Source organism: Bos indicus, chromosome 10, assembly GCF_029378745.1.
Source record: "Bos indicus isolate NIAB-ARS_2022 breed Sahiwal x Tharparkar chromosome 10, NIAB-ARS_B.indTharparkar_mat_pri_1.0, whole genome shotgun sequence".
Lineage (NCBI taxonomy): Eukaryota > Metazoa > Chordata > Mammalia > Artiodactyla > Bovidae > Bos > Bos indicus.
The window spans coordinates 18,704,997-18,729,779 of NC_091769.1; the positions used below are offsets into that span (position 1 = coordinate 18,704,997).

A 24,783-nucleotide genomic window follows, 5' to 3' on the forward strand; every position below is an offset into this window, starting at 1 on the left:
TGCTGTTCTATGGCTTACAAATACAAACTCATTTAATCTTTGAGTTTGGTACTATTAACCCCAGTTTATATATGATAAAACTGAGGCTTGGAGATTAAATGACTTGACCATGTTACAATAGCTAGTAAAATGCTGCTGAGATTTAAACACAAAAGTTTACTCAAGAGCCCACTCTATACTGTTCTGCTTTTAATACTTGTACATAAAATTTGTATTAGTTTTTTCTTTTTCTTTGGGGGAGATGTTAATAAGTTCCAATGTTACACTCTTTTCATAATGTTATACCCTTCCTGTCAGCACTGGAATACCTTAAACTGTATTATATTTTTAAAGGGTTGGTAAAATTCCTCTTTGAAACTTTATGTCTGGTGTTTTTAAAAGAGGAAACTCTTAGAAACCTGATGGCCTCTCCTGACCTAAAAGGAACAGATCCAAATTACTAGTCCTGGAGTTTAAGAACCCAAAAACTTACTTGCTAATTCATTACATCTTATCATGCTCCCCTTCCTTCATTCTTACCAAGAAATCTTATATTCCAGCCATTGAAGTTTGTTCAGTTTTCTCAGGCATTAAGTTATCCAGCTCTCTGCTTTCCTACAGCTTTTTGAACAGACAAGGTGAGATTTAGCAAACTGAACTGCAATTATTTGTATCTTTGTTTACTAGAATGCTAATTTCTCTATACCACCAGCACCTAGCACAAGTGCCTAAAACATGGGTGACCTGTGTTATACTTTAGTTTAAAAAAAAAAAAAAAAGAATGAGAATAAATGAAATTGAATCAAAGAGTAGGGGGACAGATCTCATCTTGCAGAAAAGGATAAGAAGTGTCTAAAGTGTTGTCTAAAAAGAGAAGTATCTCTGAAGAAACATACTGAAGGTAATCTCATTTTTACTTAGTAAAGTTTAAAAATATTAAATGGATTTACAATACTGAAGTGAATCATGTTTTAGCTCTATAAATATCTTCCTAAAATAATAAACGAAATATTAAACTGTGAATACCTTAGGATTGTCATAACTTCACTAAATATACATAAGGAAAAAGTCCAAGGGAGATACAAGTATTCTAAAATATTAACATAAAATTGTGATTTTCTTCTTGCTTTTTGCACTTTACCCTACTGTTCAAATTTTTCCACAAACTATATGAAACATGTATGTCAAAGTGTCTTCTATGTAGAAACATAAGATCTTAGGTTTATCAAATGCCTAATTTTAAGATATCATATAAGAGAAAAAACAATTTTAGTGACTTAAAAATGCTAAATACAAAGTAGTTTATTTTTCAAGTTTGGTGAGAAATTAGAAAACTGTTTCTTTAAAAGCATTAACTATTATACAAAAGTATAATACTTTTATTATATTATGTAATGCTCAAAATTCTCCAAGCCAGGCTTCAACAGTATGTGAACTGTGAACTTTCAGATGTTCAAGCTGGATTTGGAAAAGGCAGAGGAACCAGAGATCAAATTGCCAACACCCGTTGGATCATAGAAAAAGCAAGAGAGTTCCAGAAAAACATTTACTTCTGCTTTATTGACTACGTGAAAGCCTTTGACTGTGGATCACAACAAAATGTGGAAAATTTCTTAAAGAGATGGGAATACCAGACCACCTCACCTGCCTCCTGAGAAATCTGTATGCAGGTCAAGAAACAACAGTTAGAATAGGACATGGAACAACTGACTGGTTCCAAATTGGGAAAGGAGTGTATCAAGGCTGTAAATTGACACCATGCTTATTTAACTTATCATGTGGAATGCCGGGCTGGATGAAGCATAAGCTGGAATCAAGACTGCTGGGTGAAATATCAATAATCTCAGATATGCAGATGACACTACCCTTATGGCAGAAAGTGAAGAGGAACTAAAGAGCCTTTTGATGAAAGTCAAAGAGGTGAGTGAAAAAGTTGGCTTAAAACTCAACATTAAAAAAACGAAGATCATGGCATCCAGTCCCATCACCTCATGGCAAATACATGGGGAAACAATGGAAACAGTGAGAGACTTTATTTTCCTGGGCTCCAAAATTGCTGCAGATGGTGACTGCAGCCATAAAATTAAAAGGTGCTTTCTCCTTGGAAGAAAAGCAATGACCCACCTAGACAACGTATTAAAAAGCAGAGACATTACTTTGCTGACAAAGGTCTGTCCTAGTCAAAGCTGTGGTTTTTCCAGCAGTCATATATGGATGTGAAAGTTGGACTATAAAGAAAGCTGAGGGCCAAAGAATTGATGCTTTTGAACTGTGGTGTTGGAGAAGACTTTTGAGAGTCCCTTGGACTGAAAGGAAATCAAACCAGTAAATCCTAAAGGAAATCAGTCCTGAATATTCATCGGAAGGACTGATGCTGAAGCTGAAACTCCAATATTTTGGCCACCTGATGCGAAGAACCGACTCATTGGAAGAGACCCTGATGCTGGGAAAGATTGAAGGTGGGAGAAGAAGGGGACGATAGAGAATGAGATGGTTGGATGGCATCACCAACTCAATGGACATGAGTTTGAGCAAGCTCTGGGAGTTGGGATGGACAGGGAAGCCTGGCATGCTGCAGTCCATGGGATTGTGAAGAGCTGGACACGACAGAGCAACTGAACTGAATTATACAAAAGAGCTAGTTTTAAGCTTTAAATATGAATTTTTAAAAAAAGGAGATACAAGAATGAAATGAGACTATTTAACAATCAATTTTTAGAATGCAAATGGTAGCTCTTGCAGCAAATAAAATGCACAGGGAGCCACCATCACCCTTTCTTGTCTAATATTCCTTACTTTCTATTCTCTAAACACTCAACACCCCTGGATCACTCACTCTACTGTTTGTAAATCTTCATCTTCTCTTCTCTCCCATATAACCCTACCATGCCAAGATCATGCAATTCTTATATTTCCTTACTCCATAACTTCTGCCTTTTATTCCACAAACCTAATTTTCAAGTTTCTTGAAAAACACCCTTGCCAGATATTACTGTGGTTCTTCCACTCCTATTCCTAAAAGAATTCCCTACATAATCTTTTTTCCTGTTTGTCCACATCTGGGAGAATAAGACAATTTCAAGGCTTCAAAAGAGATGCTCCTTTCACAATACACACAAAAAAGCACAAACACTGTTCTCCTCTTGCCTACTATGCCGAAGAGGTCCTGGGCCGAATTTTCCTCAGCATGGGTGCTACACGCTTCCTGTATGCGGATCTTCAAGTCCTGCCTCTTGCCTATACCATCGTGATCTCTGAAAGAGGGTTCTGGAGGAATAGAAAGAGCCAGGGTCTTCCAGTTGTGGTGTTATCTAACCATGATCCTAAACGGTCTTATCACAAGAAAAAAATTGTTAACTATATGTAGTGACAAAGCTTAGCTAAACTTATTGTGATAATCACTTCACAATATATATTAATACATATATCAAATCATTATGTGCTACATCTACAACTAATACAATGTTATATAGCAACTATATCTTAAAAAAAAAAAAAAAGATTAACACTACAAAACTACCTTCTGGTCAGTACCAGAAACAGTAAGAACAGTTCTATATTCTCAGAAAATCTTCATTCTGTGGATCTAATTCTTTGTACGTCAGGTCACCTGAATGTGAAGAGTAGACTCAGACACTGTGCAATAACATAAGGAAATGATAGAAACACTTGCCAGAGTCAAGTCCACACCTGAATATCTTTTTCCTTTGGAGCTCTTCAAAGCTGCCACATTTCAACTGATTCTTAACTTTTCAATTATTAACACTTCACTTTTGGAAGGGCATTTCTTGCTTCTCTTGGTGTAGTCAATTGCCAAGTTTATCCCTGTAGACCCACACTGATATACAGAATTGCAGGTATGCCCATTTCTAACAGAGACATGTAGGCAAGCTCTTCAGAAAGCCTAGATGATGCAAGATTCACACGCACTGCCAACTGCTATGAGTGCAGCAAGAAACCCTGAAGATTTAAGAGCAATTTCAAAATTCCAAAATAAGTACATAAAATAGCAACTGATACTATTTTTAAAAACTAGAATGTTGTTTTTAAAATGCCTTTTTTAGAACTCTTATTAAACTAGACCCATTATGAAGAAAGTACTCTACAGTTAAAAGTTTTAGAAGTGATACATATTATATCCCAAACTTTGTTTGGTTGTGAAAACTTCTGTAGCATCTTTCAACAGGATAATTTGTGAGGTGGTTTGACAGATTAGTAAACGTTATTTCAAATTCTATTCTTCATATTAATTAGCTTAAATAATATTAAATCAATACTTATGTTTAGAATTATAATATAAATAAGTTACAAAAACACCTAATTTGTTATATAAGAGACATAACTGGATAGACTGTGAGTACATCATATTCTGAAATCCTAGTATGGGAACAGCCTAGCTTATACTACACAAATCTAATTACATGGAAAGTACATGGTAGTAGAAAACATTTCAAAATGGAATGATCAGGATTCAACCTATTTTAGTGAAGGCACATATGATTATCTATAAGTCAAGAGTCTCCTAACTGATAAAGGCTGCTAGTTTTGCCCATCTCTAATCCTTTCTTCTTTAAAATGCTACCAGTTGTTTTTCAAAAAGAATTGATGGTAACGTTCTCCTACTTCAAAACCTTTCCATAGTTCCCAGAGCTTCAAAATCAGAGAATTCAAAAATTTTAATGCTGCAAGTCTGGTTTCAGTCTAACTTTCCAAATTCTTCTCCACATCCACACAACCTGCCCAGCTCTAGCTATACAAGGTAGTCATATCTGTTTCGTGCTTCTCTGCCTCTGGAATTGTCATTCCCCTTTCTTCTCTCCATTTGTTAAATTATTTCTCCTCTTTTAACACCCAACCCAAATGACTTTTCACATTAGCAATAACATACAAATTCACTTCATTCCACTTAAGAAAAGTCACTACTGTATTTAATTACAGAATAGCAACTTTTCCACCTATGAAGACATGAATACTACTGACTTTGATTAGTTTATTTGTAGTGAATATTCTAAAAATCACTCTTTCTCCTAGATTCAGTTCTCAGATTCAATCCCTTAGTTGCTTAATGAATACCAAATACGTACGAGACATAGTCTTGATCTTAAGTCTGGACCCAACACCTGTTCTACAGCTAGATGCATATGCAATAGGATGCATATGCAAGTGGGAGTTTTCCTCATGTTCCCAAATTGTACCTAAGGTCAAAAGCTGAGGATAATTAAATACCCCCTCTTATAGTTTCAAGGAGCCAACAATAACTGGCTTCTCCTCTTAGGGCTTACTGAGAGTTCCCTTTTCTTTAAACCAACACTGTCATCAATATTCTAGCACCTTTCCTTCAATATATATCTAAAGAGGCTTTTAAAAAAAAGAGGGGTTATTGGACTTTGAGAGGAACATAATGTTTATGAAAGGAGGATATTGTCTCTCCTCTTATAGCAAAAAAGCAGTGTCATAACGAATTGAAAAGGTAAGAATCCAAGTTTGAAGTCATCTGAAAGAAAGGCAGACTGGTATTTCATTCCCTGTTTGGGTGTCTGTATAGGCAAAAGACTTACTGATTTACAACTCTATAATATGCTTATGGGAAAAGAGAAGTGGGGAGAGACTGTGTGGAAAGTGTCACATAGGAAAGTAGGCAAGACTATCACCCACCTTAAGTTCTTAGGAACCAAGAGGTATGAAAAATACAACCTTTTCCCCAGTGTGCCTGCAGGCCCTAGAACTGGCCATGGGAGGTAGATCTGATTGGGTAAGGTCTTGAGGCAAAAAAAAAAAAAAAAAAAAAGACACACATATCAGAGACACATGGTATGAATGCCATCAATCAGAAGATGTAACCAAATCTTGCAAGGGATTGCCAATGCCTATGGAAACAGGACAGACTTCAGCTCACTGTCAGCACAGTCAGCACAACTTCATTTAGCCTGTCTACAATGAACCTGAATAGTAGTGCTGAATAACCAAGAAGACTCAATACTTGGCACATCATGTAGAATTCTGCTTCCCCTATCACTCCTCCCAGTTTCAACACCAGAGGATAAAAACAGCACAGGAAAGAGGGAAGGCAGAAGTGTGTGACCTAAAGTTTTCAGCCCCAGATTAAGGTCTATTCTAATCTGGGAAAAAGTGATAAGAGTACTGGATCAAGCCTGTGACTGATGCTATAATATGAAGAGAACTTAGGCTTAAATGGGGGGCAACCCACTCCTGTACTCTTGCCTGGAAAATCCCATGGACGGAGGAGCCTGGTAGGTTACAGTCCATGGGGTCGCCAAGAATCAGACATGACTGAGTGACTTCACTAGTCTTAAAAAATAGATTGAGACTAGAACATTTAAAAATTATGGAAAAAAATGACAAGACGTGTTAAGGTACTTGATATATCCAGTAGGAAAGGGGATTTTAATACAGCAGAGTTGGAAGGCAATTACTAGATAAAAAGCAAAACTGATTTATATTTATATCCCAGCAAATCGAGATCTTCAACAAACTGGTTACACAAAGATGGACAGTCTCTGAAATTAGTTTCCATATATACTGGTGTTCCATCTCTTCATTCTTTTGTTGCATGTGTGAAATTTTGGTATGAGCTCTACTCTACTATTATTATTTAAGTCTAGAACCAGTCGATCGACAGGCTCACTACTACTTGCAGCTCTGTCTAAAAAATACTAAGTAGATAAGAAGTCATACTTCTACCTCTAGGAAGACAGCAAAGTCACAGATAAGAATGGGTAAATAAGCATTTCTAATGATCGAGGATGATAATAACAGTAAAAGGTTTTTCAAGTAGTAAGGGAGGAGACTGATGAGAACACAGCTCATAGAGCAGAAATTTGACACCTCATTGCTTTCAATGTTCACCTTTCAATAATCACACCAAAGAAATCTACAAAGAGGCTTATCTGACAAAGAGGAAAAACCAGAATATTATAAATGGACATAGTTCAAAAGCATGATACAGAGGAAAGAAAATAAAGATTCTAAAGAGAGTAAGAGAAAAGCACGTGAAGGCTGAACAGGAAGTGGGACCTGAACTGGGGCTGCACATGGAGGGTGGACAGGCATGGATGACAGACAGAGCAGAACAACTGCTGGATGCATGAGAGACAATAATGTAAAGTGGCTGTGACACATTACAATATTAATACATACCGAGACTGAATTGCGGGTAATGCTCATAAATCTAACTGCAATTAGTACAGGTTTCTGGATTAGGAAGGACATGAAAAGGAAAGCAGACGGTTAGAATGTACATGTCATTGCCCCATTAAAGAGGTTTAATCTCTCAATGGAATGAATATATCCGTCTTCTGCAGCATCAGCAAAAAAGCACGGCTTGTCTACCTGCTGTGAAAAGTAGATTTATAGTAAAAAGTCTCTTCCTTTCTTCACTGGATGGGTACTGCTAACTTGGATCTCTCAGAACTGAGTTCTTAAAAATTCATACTACAAAAAGGGTTTCACTTTTAAATGGGGTTTCTGTTTTCATCTGCTGGGGAGAAAATTTAGAATGTGTTTTGTGATGAGCTTTATTGAATACCTTTACTGGCTGGAAAAATTGTGTTTATGTTTGTTTTTAGAGAACACCCTTCACTAACTTAATCAACAGACATTTGTTGGGCACTTGTCCTGTGCCAGGCAGTTTAACAGTAAAGGAAGAAACAGAGTTACTTTAATGCTAATCTAAGGATAAACTATGAAGTATAGCGGAAGTATTGCTGGGCCCCTGCAAAAGCATGGGCTTGATGGTGGGGAAGCTTGCTTCTCTTTAGAGATTTACTGGGGATCTGAATGGGTGTTCACTAATACAGTTTTGTTTTACAATTCAGGGAAAGGGTAGTAAATGGGCAATAATTAAACTTAAATGCAGTAGTAAGTTTCCAGTTACCTAGACCCTATTGATTATGGATCAGTGTGAAATGGAGTTATTTACATATAGGTCACTGGTTACAAAGGAAGATATTAAACAGAAAAGTGGCCAAATGGAAGAAATTAATTATCATTTTTGTACGGCTTTTCTTCAAAATCTAGCAAATCTTTATTTGATAATAGCAGATCCATAATGGAAATCTGTAACATATGAACCACAGTCTTGTAAGTGATTAAGTTGTCTGCGCCCCGAAGTACTGGCAGGACAAGCAAAAGTGACATGGTTAAGGATGGGAACAGATGGTAGAAGGAAGTAGAACCAAAAGTTAGGGTGGGTCAAGTTTTCATAGAAAGAACAGGAAAAGAAAACAGGGCAACTTATTAAACCACCAACATTTTATCCAAATACTTGATTTATAAAATTCTTCACATTTAATTGAATATACATTTTATTGTATATAAAACTAAAAATAGTTAAAAGATCAAACATGAGGCATAACATTATACCCTGAGACAGGTGATTTTTTTTTCACTTGCTCCATGTGAAAAAGATTTGGAGAATAATCTCTCTCCACACATCATAATGTGCACTGAAACTCCAAGGAAGTCGCCCACTTTCCCCTGTGATTCTATGTCCTGCATCTTACCATTGATCTACGAATCAGTGATAGCCTGGTCTTTGCTTTATTTTCAGCAAATTCCAGGCTACTAATGTCTTTGAGACGAGCCTTATATTTATTCATTTGTTCCACAACAATCAGCTCCACACAGCTGAAACAAAAGGAAAGAGAGAAAACTGTTAAGAGCTGAAGTAAATCAAATACATTATATCAGTCACAGACTACTTTTCAGCTAAGTGTGGTAGAATTGGAGGATAAGAGAAAAATCAACATCCCTTATTTTATGAGCTCAGAGACAGGGTTTATAATGGTGGTTCACAACTTCAGCCACACTTTAGTATCCACCTGAGGAACAGGTGTAAGTCCCGATGCCTAGGTCATACCCCAGACCAAGTAAATCAGACTCTCTGGGAATGGGACACAAATACCAGGCCTTTCTGGGGGAAAGCTCCTTTTGCAGGAAAGGTTAAAAATCAGCACTCTAGAAGGAAATCAGAGATCCGTGAAAAAAGGCCAAGGTGAAATACAGGAATATTGAAGTATTAAGACCAAAGAGATACAGAGCCACAAGACTACAGTTAGACTGGATTATAGGAAAATACAAAGTATATGTAATTTGGTAAAATGAGATTTTAAAATACATCTGGAAACTATAAACAAATGTAAAGAAAAGCCAAATTTAAAAAATAAGACCTTTCAAAACAAAAGATGCTTCATATATAGAATCTAAAGGAATTTTTCATATTCAGCATAAAAAAGACCCGTGGTGCCTAGCAATCTTATTAAAAACATATGAACCTAAGAAATCGTTCACTAGGGGAATTCCCTGGTGGTCCAGTAGTTAGGACTCTGCACTTCCACTGCAGTGTGGCCATGTTCAATTCCTGGTCAGGCAACTAAGATTCTTGCAAGTTGAATGGCACAGCCAAAGTAAAAAAAGGATAAATCATTCACTCTGATAGCTGGATAAAGTGACTACACTGATGCAGAAGCCCGTGGTGTACTGCAGAGGTGATAGTGACTGGCCTTACGTGGTAGTCTTACTGATGTCCTGCACACTTTGCAGTGGGTCGATGGTGTCAGGGCAGCGGAGAATGCAGGGTGCAAACACAATGGCCAAAGCATTAGCAGACATTCGATTAGTGTCTTCCTGTAGAGCAATCCTAAGGAACAAAAAACCCAAGTGAAACTGGGATAAAAAAGGAAAACTGCAGGGAGATAGAAGAGATGAGAGAAAGGCAAATGACATCAGCTGCATAGTACTGGAAGGATATCCCTACCAGTTGAGACACTGTAGAATTTCCCCAAAGCGGTTTCCTTGCCTCTGGGAAGCACTCTTTCACTCTGTTCCTTCCCTGACGCAACTGAGGTCAGCAGATAGCTGACCAAGGGAAATTTATGACTCACTGTCCCAGGTCACCATTCATAGATGAACATGTCTAAAGAATGCAGAGACCTTAAGGCATTTTCAGACAGTGATAAAAGATATTTACCCAAAGAGAAAGATGGCTTTCTTCCCCAACATCAACTCTCAGGAGAACACAGACTGCCCCTGAAGTCTCTTTAGTCAGTCGATTCCTGAGCTCCATATGACCCCACCACCTCCTATGAATTAGGCTATGTCAATAAACACACATCTTCTCTAGTTCAAGAGTTAAGACATCTAGCTAGGCTACACAGTGCCACCATAAGACTGAATGATTACATGGCTCATTAGGGTGGGGAAGCACCTGCCACGCAGTCCAACTCCATGGAGAATTTCTGCTCCAGGGAATCTTAACCACCTGTTCAAGGCATTGACTTTATTAATAAGAAAAAAAATATCAGTTTTCCATATGAAGGAACTCTTCATTTACTTAAAACAATCCAAGAGAAAATGTTAAGCAAATCTTTGTTTCTTGAAGTTACCTGACCAGATGAAAGATGAGGCGTTCCAGTGTATTGAGATGAGTTCGGGAGAGCTGGTCAATGACAGAGTATACACCGCGGATTGTCTCTTTCCTCTCCTGAAGGCCTGAAAACAGGAAGAGCAGCAATTAAGACTGAATATCTTCTCTTATACACTACACCTTCCTTCTGGACATTCACTGGGTCCAGCTGACTTTTAAGAGTTTTAGCCATACCTGTATAGCAGAAGAAAACTCACTAGTTACCACTAATCTCCCCCTGCTTGAGTTCTATACTCACTAAGCAGGCTCCTGAGTTTTAATTTAGATCCCAGTAATTCTTGATTACAGTAAGGGGCAAGAGATACCCCAGTTTTTCATTTTGTGGCAAACCAATTCCCCATGAAAATTAATCAACTGCTATACAAGTTATCTGTTGTTGTCCTTTAGTCATTAAGTTGTGTCCAACTCTTTGCAATCCCATGGACTGCACCATGCCAGGCTTCCCTGTCATTCACTATCTTCTAAAGTTTATTCAAACTCATGTCCATTGAGTTGGTGATGCTATCCAACCATCTCATCCTCTGCCACCCCCTTCTCCTTTTGCTTTCAACCTAAGCTGTAAATAAGTCTGAAGGGAATTTGAGGATCTATGCCTTGGGGCCTAAATGAATACTTCTACATAGGCCTTCATCAAAATCCTACATATCTATAGCACTGAAAAATTAAACTAGCATGTTAGGTATGGCACAAAATAGATAGCCAACGTTACACTGAGTCCTTGCTTAGATTCACAATTTATTTATAATCTTAGTCTTTCAACCTCTTTGTGAGAAGCAACTAAGTGACTTGCTCAGAAAGTTTTTAGGACATTGACATTTTAATGAGTCTCTAAGAAAGGCAACATTTGAATAGGTGCGAATTCAGTGGCAGTTTTATATCTACTGTATTACTTTTGAATCTATATGAACTTAAACCAACTGAGAATGGCTAAACAGTCTAATATGAAGATAGCATTTCTTTCCCAAGTGTAGCCCTTTCCTGAACCCAGGAAACCTGTGCTTACCCATAGCTCGAAGAAATTCCTCATAGAGTTCAAAGGTCATGAGTGGATTGGGTAAATCACGAAGCCATTGTTTGAATACACTTGCAATGACATGTATGTTATAGTCATCAAGGTTTACATTCTCAGCATCTATTCAGAGATAAAGAATTAGATAAGAAAGCCAAAATATGCAGAGGGTCAAATAATAATGCACTTTAGAAACTATCATGACCAAAAGATACCTTTATCAATATCTTCTGCAATCCTATTCCATGCTTTGGAACAGTGTTCCTCTTATGGTAAAGGTACAGTTTTTGTCTGTTTTTTGAACTGTTGTGGACTGATAGATGTGTAAAATAAAAGATCACATGTTTTCATGTCAAAGCACTATTAAACTGCTATCAAAGTTTCTAAATGCTCGCTCCCAGTTTCTGTACTTCTCTTGCGGCAGCTTGGCCTGTGAACCACACTTTTAGTAGTGATGTTTGAGACGGCCAATAGAAGAAAGGCCTAAAAGACATCTTCTACAAGTCAGACTGATTTTAAGTGATTCTTAGAGATAAAAGGACAGTGATAACTGAGCTTATGAAATGTGAAGAAAATCTTTACTATGCTTCACTTAAAAACCCTCTAGGGTTATACATGAGGTGACTGGGGTGATATAGGATGAATGGTGCCTATGGGTAGACTCTTGGTTATACAGAGACAAGTATTGCACCTACATGTGATTCAAAAAGATCTATTCCTGGGAATTCTCTGGCAGTCCAGTGGTTAGGACTCCATGCTTTCTGCCAAGGGCTCAGGTTCAATCCCTGCTCGGGGAATTAAGATCCCACAAGCTGTGCAGTGCAGCCAAAAAAAAAATCTATCCCTTTTCAATAATGGTAAAGAGTAGAAGTTGAACATAAAACCAAAGTCAAAGCTCTGCATACATTCCAGAACTGAGGCTACAGCTCTACACAGATACATATTCAAATCACTAATTATCAATTTAAATAACTATGTCATCAGTGTTGGAAGGCAATAATATACACCAGAAAGAACATCACTTGGAGTCAGAGTAACAGATTAACAGGCAACAGTTTAGATTATGGGTTAAATGCCAGCTTTGTCACTTATTGGTGGTAAGTCATTCGGCAAGATCCTCGATAAGCCTCAGTTCCTTCATCTGTAAACAGGGATAATAATCACTGTCTGTGAACATCAGTACAAACATTTGTTGTGAAGATTAATAGAAAAACATCAGCACATTGCCCTGCATCTTATCAATAGCTCATTAGTTAATTTTCCTGAACCCAAGTTTTCTTCTTTGTAAATTAAAGATATGATCTTACCAGACTGCTAAAAAGATTAAGTGAGATCTGTCTGAAATATCTAATAATCCCTTGTACAAATGATACTCAATGTATGTTTGCTGAGTGGACCATATAAAAGAAAGCTACAAATGATTAAAAAAAATAAAAAAAGGCACCACAGAAAAGACTGCATTCTTCTGGCTTCAAGCAAAGGATCAACATGTAATAAAAACTAAAAGCATGAGATGACCTGCTTAAATAAGAGTATTTGGTCTTGATTTAGAGGGCACTATCTTACCTGTATCTAGACCTTGTCGAAGCTCCTTGATTTTATTAGTTGAACCAGACTTTCGGTAAATACCTTCTGTGTACAGTCCATGCATTTCAATGTAGTTTATGAGCTTTTCCACCACCAAAGGAACAGTTCGGTCTTCACTGGTCAAACGGGACAGTTCAACCCCAAATTGTCGAGAGGACAGCTCTGGATCATACTACATGGAAGATAATTTTTGATTCCAAATACATTCAAACACCTTTAAATATATTTATCCAATTCTTTAAAAGTAACAATTTTTTCTTTTCCTCAAGTTTTAAAAGCATAGTTACGAGAGTTGGGAGGAAAGGGAATTCTTGTTAATGCTGAGAATATAAAGAAGTGAGAAGTTTGTTTCAATCCTCTTCCACTTGGAATCCCCCCTCTCACTGCACTCCCCCCTCTCCACCCCCCAACCCACCAAATAATGGGGAAGAATGCAGGCAATGGCTACAGGTTACTGCTTTCCTTTCCTTAAAAAAATCTCTTCATGTAAAGATGGGCTGTGGGCAAAGGAGAAAGGGGAGAGACTCTGTATACTAAACATTTACCATGTACCACTAGAAAACCTATTGATTTGATATGAATTAGAGTTGTCACTAATTTCTGAAGCATAAGGATGCTCTGGTGTTTACGTAAACTTTAGAGAAGTTAAACTGACTACTGATGTCACAGCTAAAGGCAGGGGCACCCAGAGGCCCAAGATTAGTGACCTCTTTCATTTAATTCAATAGTGTATTCTGATATTGTATTTCATTATTATTTTATGTGATAGGGAAAAAAAGGCTTATCCTTAAGTTTATTTGAAGTACTTTAAATAAAAGAAGAATGCCAGCTATTATCTCTGAGACTGAAACTTTTTATGTAAATCTCCTTTTTGTCCTTTCCTTCTCCTGCTCCATGCTCCTTGCCTAGCCCAACACTGCATACCCCAGTCTCTCCTTCATCCTGCATGCAGTCAGTGCTGAGTTCTTTTAGTCTATTAGTACACCCTTTCTTTTCATACAACTCTAATTTTTCTTTCTTTGACACTGTGAGACTGCAAAATAATCTGCTTTTCTGTTAGCTTCTTAGCCTCTTGACCTGTGCAGCTTAAGAATTCAGAAAACACCTTAAAGGGAAAACCCGAGTTTTAGGCTCCCTTCTCTATATGTTTGGATCATGGTCCTTCAAGTCTTGGCAATCCCAAACTCCAACTTTTGTCTCTATAACTCTATAAGATTTCTAAAAGCTTTTCTGGCTTTTCTGACTCTTAAGTGTGGCCCTCTGCCCAGAATCTTGATTTCTTGTCCTACAACAAAAACTGACAAATTCCCACTTAGAGGAAAACATCTCACACATATAGATTCACCAATCTGTAATTCTTTTCTCTGTAGGTTCTAGGCCCCTAAATTCCAATTTTCCTGGGCAGCTATCTAATGCTAGGCAACAGACTTTTTTCAGTTGTTCTCAGCACAAGTATTAGTCTACCACAAGCTACTCCATCTTAGCCAGCAGATGTCTTACCTTCATTGTATATTTTAAGCCCTGAGTCAAATTTATCTTTGTACTTTGCCATGATTTGTCTACTAATTTGGAACAGATGAAAACTATATACATGGGCTGTAAACATGCACACATATTTTATTATAGTTCAGATCTGCACAGTATTGTTAAAATTGTATATGACAAATAAGCAAATGTGATCACATGTCAGTACAAGCCTGAAATATTTCCAAAATGGTTCCTTTTTGAAGCATAAAATTATCAGAGTACAAGTTCAGTATCAAATCCAAGTAGAAGTTTGTAAACACACCAACTATGCTGATGAATTTTACTGTGTATGTTAAAATCTTTAACTGTAGCCTACCACTTTCAAGACAGTTTATAGGAACACTTAAGAGTGTTTAAAGTAGGAAACCTTAGAACTTCCCTGGCAGTCCAGGGGTTAAAACTAAACACTTCCAATGCAGGAGAGTGGGTTCAGTCCCTGGTCAGGGAACTAATATCCCACATACTGCATAACGTGGCCAAAAAATTTAAAAAGAAAAAAAAAGCAGGAAACCTTTAAAAAGAGTGCTTTAATAAGTTGTTGGTTGTGAAATCAGGTTAGCAGCTCCCATGTAGTAAAGGTAAATACAGTTCTGGAAAAATCAATTCAGTTATACATACACACATACCTCTATATGTGTAAGCAGGATTATGATATAAAACTTATTTCTTACAGTATTTTGTGGCCAAAAAGTTTGAAAACCACTACTCTGTAAGATCATCAAAGAGGCTTTGATTTCTTTCCACAAGGCAAAAAAGACCTTTTTTGTCCTTTCCTTCTCTTGCACCATTCTCCAACAGACTTGTTATTTATTACTCATAGGTAATAACTTCTTACCTTTTTAGAACACTTGGCTGTGGTTTTCAGACAGCACTTCTTATGACAAGCATACTTGCACACTGAAAAACAGGTTTAAAATGTAACATTTTCAGAAGTCTATATATTAGTGGCAAAACTTAACAAGTTTACTGTTTTATTTTGAAGATACTTTTTTTAAATCTGAGACTCCTATAGCATCATATACTTTGTATCATAATAGAATAAAAAATGGTCTTAACTCATTCAATTCAGAAAAATGAAGCTGAAAAACATACCTAAAAATCCTAACCACTGTCTGGGAAAAAGTTTTTTATTCTTTCAAGACTGCTTGCCCCTCCTCCTTGTCCCCACCATATCCCAGCAAAATATTTATCTATCTTCCTGGTTTGATTCACAAACCATTGCCCATGTTCCCCTCTTATACTTGCTCTATGATCTGATAAAATGCAAGAAATACCTATTAAGAATCATTCCAGTGGATTAAAAAAGCATTAATATCAAAGACCTATACTAAAATAAAAACAAATCGGGTAACATATTAGGCTATAAAAAAGGCCTTATTCATTCTCCTAGAAAGTCTAGAATAGAGCTCTGAGGAACCAGAACATAAAGAACATCAGTAGTGATTGAGAAGATGAGATGAAAGGTTCAGAGCAGAAATCAGTTCTTGGACCAGGAGATAACAGGGTGGCTAGGCAGCAGTATGGGCTCACTGAGAAGAGAATCCTGAGAAAATACTTGCCCTGTGTTATTTTGGTATGACCAGCTCTGGCTCTTGCAAATCAACACCTCAATATTCTTCTTGAGCTTCAAAAGCATGATTTGAGGGATTTTCAAAGCCAAGGTCAAGTAGGGGAGGCCATGTAATTGTAGTGGTAAAATCACCAGCATAACCACACAAAAAGTTAATTCTATTAAGAAATCAAAGCAAGCCCACCCAAGTCATAAAAGAAGAAGCAGATTCTTTCTATTTTTCAGTTTCAGATCACAGAGAAAAGTATACGAAACCTATAGGAATCAGGCTAACATTAAACATTCAAGTACATGGCAAACTACACCCTATTTTTTACTCTCACTATAGTTTTTTTTTAAAGGAAAACCACTATTGAATCATTGAACAAGTGAACATATCTAGCAATATCCAAGTGCTGATTTTGCTATGATGAACATGATTTTCATCCTTACTGTCATCCTGGACCCAGCCCTTTCATTTGATTCTGGCCCACTAGTAAACAAAGCTTCACAGAATTATTAAAAGCACCAGAGCAGATGTATATGGAATGACAGGCTCTGTAAGCCAGAACCAAGTGGACCCTCAAAAAAACCTCCACTCACATTCTAGGATTTAAAGGTTCTGATGAAAGGATTATAGTAAAATAAAGTATCTTTCCAGTTATAATCTAAGAATTTCAATAATTCACCCATCCATCTATATAGGTCCAACTACCCGGTAAATATTTACTAAAACTTCACTGCAGATGGTGACTGCAGCCATGAAATTAAAAGACGCTTACTCCTTGGAAGGAAAGTTATGACCAACCTACATAGCATATTCAAAAGCAGAGACATTACTTTGCCAACAAAGGTTCGTCTAGTCAAGGCTATGGTTTTTCTTGTGGTCATGTATGGATGTGAGAGTTGGACTGTAAAGAAGGCTGAGCGCCGAAGAATTGATGCTTTTGAACTGTGGTGTTGGAGAAGACTCTTGAGAGTCCCTTGGACTGCAAGGAGATCCAACCAGTCCATTCTGAAGGAGATCAGCCCTGGGATTTCTTTGGAAGGAATGATGCTGAAGCTGAAACTCCAGTACTTTGGCCACCTCATGCAAAGAGTTGACTCATTGGAAAAGACCCTGATGCTGGGAGGGATTGGGGGCAAGAGGAGAAGGGGACGACAGAGGATGAGATGGCTGGATGGCATCACTGACTCGATGGACGTGAGTCTGAGTGAACTCCGGGAGTTGGTGAGGGACAAAGAGGCCTGGTGTGCTGCGATTCATGGGGTCACAAAGAGTTGGACATGACTGAGCGACTGAACTGAACTGAACTGATAATGTGCCAAAACTGTTCTAGGCCCTGGTGATTCAGAAGAGACTTCTGTATGAGACAGTTTCTTGATCTTATACAGAACACATTCTAGTGGGACAGAGAAACAAGGAAATGAATACTTAGTATCATTTTGGGTGGTGATAAGTAGGTCTCCTGCATTGCAGAGGGATTCTTTACCATCTGAGCCACCAAGGAAGCTCCAAGTATAAAGACTAGAAAAGCTGAGTAAAGGGATGGAGAACTGGTGGACAGAGCAGTGTTTTAGACAGGAGAGTAAAGAAAAAGCTCTCTAATATACTAGTGGAGACATGAATTAACTGAAGTAGTAAGTCATACTAACATCTAGGAGAAGAACATTTCAGACAATGAGCTGCAAATACAGTGACCAAAGAACATCAAAATATCTTATTTGCCTACAAAGAGCAGATGAAAAGGAGTATAAAGAGAGATGAGTTTAAAGAATTAGGGAGTGTGAATTATTCCTTAATGTTAAACTCATGGAAACGGAAATATCAAGTGGTTAAAAACATTCCTCAAAGATCTTTCATACTTACATTTGCAAACAGAGGCTCGGTCCATGATCCATATCAAAGAAGAACAGTATTCACAGTAGGTAGGGATGCTATACTGGGTGGCCTTAAAGATGTGACCATTGTGCTCTTCTACCTGAATGAAAAAATACAGCTATTTATGTCAAAGCCAACACAGTAAATGCTGCCCTAACATGTCAGGCAATAGGAAATCCTTCAATTCCTTGTTGTCTTCATTGGGCACATATTCCAGGAGGAGAATTATGATCTTCTGAGAAATAAAATAAAGGTAAACTATCTGATCCCTGCTTTCAAAAAGCTAACAATCTAGTAGAGAGACAAGACCAACTTATATGAAAATCAGAAAACAATGCTATAAACATATAAGAGCTGTCTTATACAACTCTGAATCAGCATGTTAAATTAAAAGCAGTGGGTTTTAAAAATTTAACCTCAAGAACCTTTCACACTTTTCTGTTTATTTATCACAAATTCCTCTTCAATAAAGAGTCGGTACATGTCAGTATGAAAAAGTTGATATATCCACTGGATAAATTCCTAGATGCAGAACTGCTGAGTCAAAGTTTTTTTGGTTTTGTTTTTAATATTTTTAAGGCTTTTAATATATCATCATTAAAGTACCTTCTCCAAGAAAGTTATGCAAATAAACCCCCTATCTGCAGTATTGGGAAAATATCTATATATTTATTTATCTTTCCAGGAAATTAATTTATTTTTAGTTTTGCTCATAGATGGACAAAGTAGAAAATCACTGTTGTTTATTTTAATTTGAATGCTCTTAAGTATAAATACTTATTTATATATTTATTAATATTTCCTTCTATTACCTGCACTTATCACAGGCCCTGAAATATAACAGCTGTTGAATTAATGAATTTTCTTTTTTAAAAAATGTCATACACTTTTACTCATTTCTATCTTCAGGTACTGTTCTCTCCCATATAGACATGAAAGACTACTCTTACAAGGCTTAAAATGCATAAAAGGCCTAAACACTACCTGTTAATAACAGGCACCTTCCTACTATTCCTCTGCATTGCCTACCCTTTCCTTCATATACAATCTCAAAAATTCTCAGTGGTAGGTGGCATTACTCCTGTTTTATATAATATATACTCCTATTATATACATGAGGACATTGAGTCTCAAAAGGATTAAGTTGTCTAAGGTTTCTCAATTGGAAAACCCTCCATCGGTGAATAAGAATAAGCCAGGCTAAAGGGTTTAGATACCCTACTTTCAGGATTCAGTTCTCAAGAAGTAAGATCATGCTAAAAACAGAATCAGATCATGCTTCTAAAACACAAAGTGGAAAAGTGACAAGCAACGATCTAAAGAACCTCAGAATTTGGTTTACAAGTGATACGGAATGATTTATAATCCTGATTTATTAAGTTTAAGGTTAACAATAACTATTCTAGGATTAGAATCTGCCACTGGGAGGGGTGAATCCAGGTTCTGTAGGTCCTAAAGCTTAACATTTTCCGGGGAAAGCGAAAAAGACAGGAGGAGGAAGGGAAACAACCAGAGAAGAAGGAAGAGAAGATAGTGGCGGCAAATGCAGCTGAAGCAGAGGGAATGGGGGAGGAGTGGGAGGAAATTAAGCTCAGAGAAGTCACGATCAAGAGGATGTCAAGTCTTATAGACAGTAAGAACTCTGGGTTTTATTCTGAGTAACACTGTAAGCTAAACTTGTGAGATCTGAGTAGAGGAGGAACATGATCTGATTTCTGTTTTTAAATGGTCATTATGGCTATTATTTAGAAAACTGTGAGGGGAGAATAATATAAGAAGGCAGACCAATCAGAACACAACACATAGTGTATTGGACTTCCCTGTCGCTCAGATGGTAAAGAATCTGCCTGCAACGTTGGAGACCTGGCTTCTATCCCCTGGAATGGAAAGATTCCCTGGAGAAGGGAATGGCAATCCATTTCAGTATTCTTGCCTGGAGAATTCCATGGACAGAAGAGCCTGGCAGATTACAGTCCATAGGATTGCAAAGAGTTGAACACGACTGAGCGACTACCATTTTCACTTTCACAAAGTGTATCAGACTATTGTTAATAGCAGTGGCTGCTGCTGCTGCTGCTGCTAAATCGCTTCAGTCATGTCCGACTCTGTGTGACCCCATAGACGGAAGCCCACCAGGCTCCCCCGTCCCTGGGATTCTCCAGGCAAGAACTCTGGAATGGGGTGCCATTGCCTTCTCTGTAATAGCAGTGGAGGCAATGTGAAATGGTCAGATATTAGATATATTCTGAAGGCAGAATACCTACCAGAGTTCTACCTTCTTTTCCAGCTCCCCTATAAACATGCAATACTCGAACCTGTTAAAGCTACTGGCTCAACATGCCAGGTTTTTATTCACATGTCTTTGAACATACTCTTTCCCTTTGGCTAGACACGGCTTGTCTAAACTACTACTCATGTGTTAAGAACCTGCAAAAATATCTTTTCTTCTGTAAAGTATTCCTTCATTCTCTTTGTATTTCAACAGCACTTTGTACTATTTCTACCATAATATTTATCGCATCTGAAACTAGTAATTTTTTAAATGCCTGCCTTCACTAGCAGATTCTGGGCTCCTCTGGGGCTTAACACATCCTTTTAATTACAGAGATTATGATAAAGTATGTAATAGAGATGATACAAAAGATAAGAACATGAACAATGATAAAATATACTCAAATGCCTTTGGGAATGTCTTTTGAGTTAGAAGGACTTATCTTTGTAAAATCCTAAATAGTCCTCATATTCTTTACAACAGAGAGAGAGAGCTCCTAAAAAAGCGCCTTCCCAGTCCCTACTTCTGCAAAAGGGTCATATTTGTTTGTAACTTTCATGAGTAAACATTTCAGTTTTCTGCCATTTTAGGAAGCCATCATTAATAACAAGTCAAGTCAAGGAATTCAAGACATACTTGTCATTCTAAATTTTTGTAAAGGCATAAAAGATTACCCCCTAGACATCTGATAAACTTATTCCTTAAATACACCCAGAGAAATACTGTATGATTTACTTCAGACTGCTAGTCCAAAAATTACTTTACAACACAGGGCAAAAAAACAGATTACAACTTACTAAATCAGATTCTTTTTTCCTTCTTTTCTTTCTCTCTGTTTTTGGCACCTGGTGGGAAAGAAATACAGAAACTGTGATATAACAAAGACTAATATACTTTCTTACTTCTTTTCTAAAACCTAATTCAAGGAGAAATTTGTGGGTCCTTACATAAAAGTCTCGAGATGATACAATGAAATGATGAAAACCACTGTTTTCCAAAATGAAATTCATGTACTGACCTCTAGCAAAGCTGAGGGTATAATCTTACAGCAACAGCATTTTTAACAACATTATATTTTAATTCAGTGAAAAATGTATTAATTGAAGAAGGCTTAGATAATATAGTCTGATCAACTTGTAAGAGAGAATGGAGTTTGCTGGATATGAAGTAGTGCAAAGTTGACATGTTCACTGCGGTGCTTTTCTCAAATACTAGATGTCCTAGACTATTAAGAGGAATTCATAATTGAATTCTTTTAGAAATCAAAATATATTTTACCTTTGTGGGTATGTATTCCAAAGTCTTGAATTCATTCATATATTCATCTAAAAACACTTTAAAAGTGTTAACCCAAACTCTGACTGGAGACTCACTCCAATCTCGCTGCTCAAGCCTCATGGTCTTTTCCAAAATCTGTTCAAATAGTGCGTAGAGGTCTTTATATCGTATGCTTTTCCCATCATCTACCTAATAAACAATAAGAAAAATAAGGTTTTAAGAAGAAATTCTTTATATAGAGAAGACTGATTAAAATTTCATTGGGTAGTATTTTGAATAAAGATTGTACTTTCTAATGGGCATGCCCATGAGGTCATGTGGTATTTGTAAACTCCCACTCTGCTATGGAATATTTGCAGAATAAAACCTGCTACATTTTAATAAAATACCTAATAGTTTAAACAATGTAATAATTGGAGAAAGTCTTGGGAATTTCTCCCATAAACCTGGCTTTTTAACTGTATTTGAAAGTTTAGTCGCTCAGTCGTGTCCAACTCTTTGTGATCCCAGGGACTAGAGCCTACCAGGCTTCTCAGTCCACGGGATTTTCCAGCCAAGAGTACTGGAGTGGGTTGCCATTTCCTTCTCCAGAGGATCTTCCTGACCCAGGGATTGACCCCAGGTCTCCCACATTGTAGGCTGACACTTTACTGTCTGAGCCACCAGGGAAGTCCTAAGGTATGAAGATTATTTGCATACCTTAATTACCTATCTCTCCAGAAATGAACCTTATTTAGATAGTTCTGCCTTAAAAGTGAATACCTGAATTCTTGCTGGTGAAACATTAGGTAAATTTTACTAACTTTACTTAGCTAACTTTACTTTTTCATTTTTCCAAGGAAGAATGACATGCCTTAAAAAACACTATATTTCTTGCAATGGGATCTACATGGAATTCCTTTTAAATTTAAATGAGGTGTAGACTCTCCGTGAGAAAGAAAAATAGCATTTAAGTGACTAAAACATGCTATATACATTTAAAATTTATTTCTCTTTCACTTCCTCAGAATTAGAGGTTGAATCTCTTTAATCCAAGATTATAAAACCACTATCAAGCTCCAGTTTATAATGCTGGTCCTTCCTATGTGATTCAAAAGTACACTGATCCCTAATCTAGAAAATATAGGTGTGAAGCATAAGTAGTTGGCAGGATTGGAAAAATATGGCCAATATTGTCCCTACCCAAACCTTTATTTGCCATAGTCTAATTACTACTTTATTATGGTCAAGAAATTACTGCTCTCTAAGACTGTCTGGTTTCTACTTGCAAAAGGCCAAAAACCCATATACTGAGTGGAAGATAACACAGAAAAGTTCTCTCACTTTTCACATAAAATTATAGGTTGAACAAAGAAAAATCAATTAAATACAAATTATTTTTTATAGAATAAACATGACAATTCAAGAAATACTAATATTCTATAGATCAAAAGCATTAGTTACTATATACTTTCAGTTCAGTTCAGTTCAGTCGCTCAGTCGTGTCCAACTCTTTGCGACCCCATGAATTACAGCACGCCAGACCTCCCTGTGCATCACCAACTCCTGGAGTTCACCCAAACTCATGTCCATCGAGTAGGTGATGCCATCCTGCCATCTCATCCTCTGTCGTCCCCTTCTCCTCCTGTCCCCAATCCCTCCCAGCATCAGAGTCTTTTCCAATGAGTCAACTCTTCACATAAGGAGGCCAAAGTACTGGAGTTTCAGCTTTAGCATCAGTCCTTCCAAAGAACACCCAGGACTGATCTCCATATACTTTAGTACCAAGAATAAATTTTCTAAAACATGAACATAATATGAAAGTATGAAAGTGAAAGTGAAGTTGCTCAGTCGTGTCTGACTCTTTGCAACCCCATGGACTGCAGCCCACCAGGCTCCTCCATCCATGGGATTTTCTAGGCAAGAGTACTGGAGTGGGTTTGTCATTTCAAGGTAAAGTAAAAGTGAAAAAAACTCACACATAGAGATTATGAAACATCTGAAACTGCTCTAATTCCCCGGGATAAAAAAGTATAATAATTCCAACATAAATGAGAATTAGAAGCTGGAGCCAGAGCTAAAAGGATCACAAGAGGTCAAAAATAGAGTGCCGCTGAGTGAAAAATAATCATAGCTAGAGTATTTGAATTTAATATCCTAAGAAGATGAAAATATACCCCTAAGAGGGGGGAAAGGCTGCTCAAGGAAATTAAAGGGTATTATTAATCAGAGGTCAATCAGTATGCTTTTCCATATCTATCCCTAAAACTAAAAGAAGACACTGGAGAAATCTCTAATTGAACATGGCCCTGTATTATTTTTATGGCGTTGTCAAATTTTTCATATGTTGAACTTCTGAATGTCTCCTGACACAGTCCAACTTACCGCCAATGCAGATGAATAAAAGCTGAAGATATTCTGCCGAAATTCTTTCAGGGCTTTCTTGAATACAACATCCACTAGTGTGTCTTTCTTGCTGTCTTCATTATCTAGGTCATTCATCTGGGGACCACAGAAAGAGTTTTTGTACACAATCAACTAAATTGAAAAGAAGTGAATGCCACATTGGACACATATTGTTTCTTCAACAATGACCATCCTGAAAGGGCAAATTATCATGGGACCCAGATAAAAACATGACTAGACAGCCAAAGTTTTCTTACTATGAGATAATTTCTAAGGTCTCTTCTAATATCATATAATTCAATTGTTTTGCTACCAGGAAAACAACTCAAAGTGTATAATGACAAACCTCACCTTAACATATGGAGTGCAACATGACAGTTACAGTGAAAGTGAAGTCAGAAGTAAAGCCTAAAACCTTAAACTCTGTCTACCCAGTCTGACTCATGCATATCCTATGATTTGCACATTTCCGATAAAGAAACAGACCCTCTAACTTACTGAAGCATACATACTTTAGGGGGCATATCCTGATATACAAGCATTCCACAGTCAAAGCTGCTTAGGGGCCTGAATACCTTTTTCAGAAGAAATTCATCCATGCTTTTTAAATCACTGGCACTTGCTATAATCTGGACAGAGTCATTTTGCCAGTGCACAGACTCCAAAGCCACACTGCTGATCTTCACACTTCGCTTGCGCCTTGCCTTTGGAGAAGGCTCTTTGTTCTCTTTGAATTCCTTTCGGCAACTCCCAGGCAATTCTGGACTCAAAGGAGGTGTTGGGTGATTATGAGATAATTCTGTAAACCAAGATAGAGTATCCAAAAGAAATTTTTTTTAGTAAAAATATTGAAACCTCCACACCTTCTTTT

At 37.3% G+C, this 24,783-nt stretch overlaps 1 protein-coding gene across 11 annotated transcripts in view; it reads right to left on the reverse strand.

Annotated features, from left to right (window-relative positions):
- Positions 1 to 24,783, reverse strand: part of MYO9A (myosin IXA) — a 258,450-nt gene that overhangs the window by 31,186 nt on the left and 202,481 nt on the right. For 8 of the 11 annotated variants that reach the window (XM_019968212.2, XM_019968211.2, XM_019968209.2 and 5 more), the window contains 12 exons: positions 24,488 to 24,711; positions 23,892 to 24,008; positions 21,528 to 21,716; positions 21,047 to 21,094; positions 17,966 to 18,077; positions 15,382 to 15,443; positions 12,999 to 13,191; positions 11,427 to 11,555; positions 10,383 to 10,488; positions 9,506 to 9,637; positions 8,502 to 8,625; positions 7,138 to 7,191 (listed from right to left, as the gene is read on the reverse strand). In XM_019968212.2, coding sequence (XP_019823771.1) covers positions 7,138 to 7,191; positions 8,502 to 8,625; positions 9,506 to 9,637; positions 10,383 to 10,488; positions 11,427 to 11,555; positions 12,999 to 13,191; positions 15,382 to 15,443; positions 17,966 to 18,077; positions 21,047 to 21,094; positions 21,528 to 21,716; positions 23,892 to 24,008; positions 24,488 to 24,711 — 1,490 coding nt within the window. The remainder of the gene's footprint in view (positions 1 to 7,137; positions 7,192 to 8,501; positions 8,626 to 9,505; positions 9,638 to 10,382; positions 10,489 to 11,426; positions 11,556 to 12,998; positions 13,192 to 15,381; positions 15,444 to 17,965; positions 18,078 to 21,046; positions 21,095 to 21,527; positions 21,717 to 23,891; positions 24,009 to 24,487; positions 24,712 to 24,783) is intronic. The other 3 variants (XM_019968216.2, XM_019968215.2, XM_019968210.2) reach the window with 1 other exon arrangement.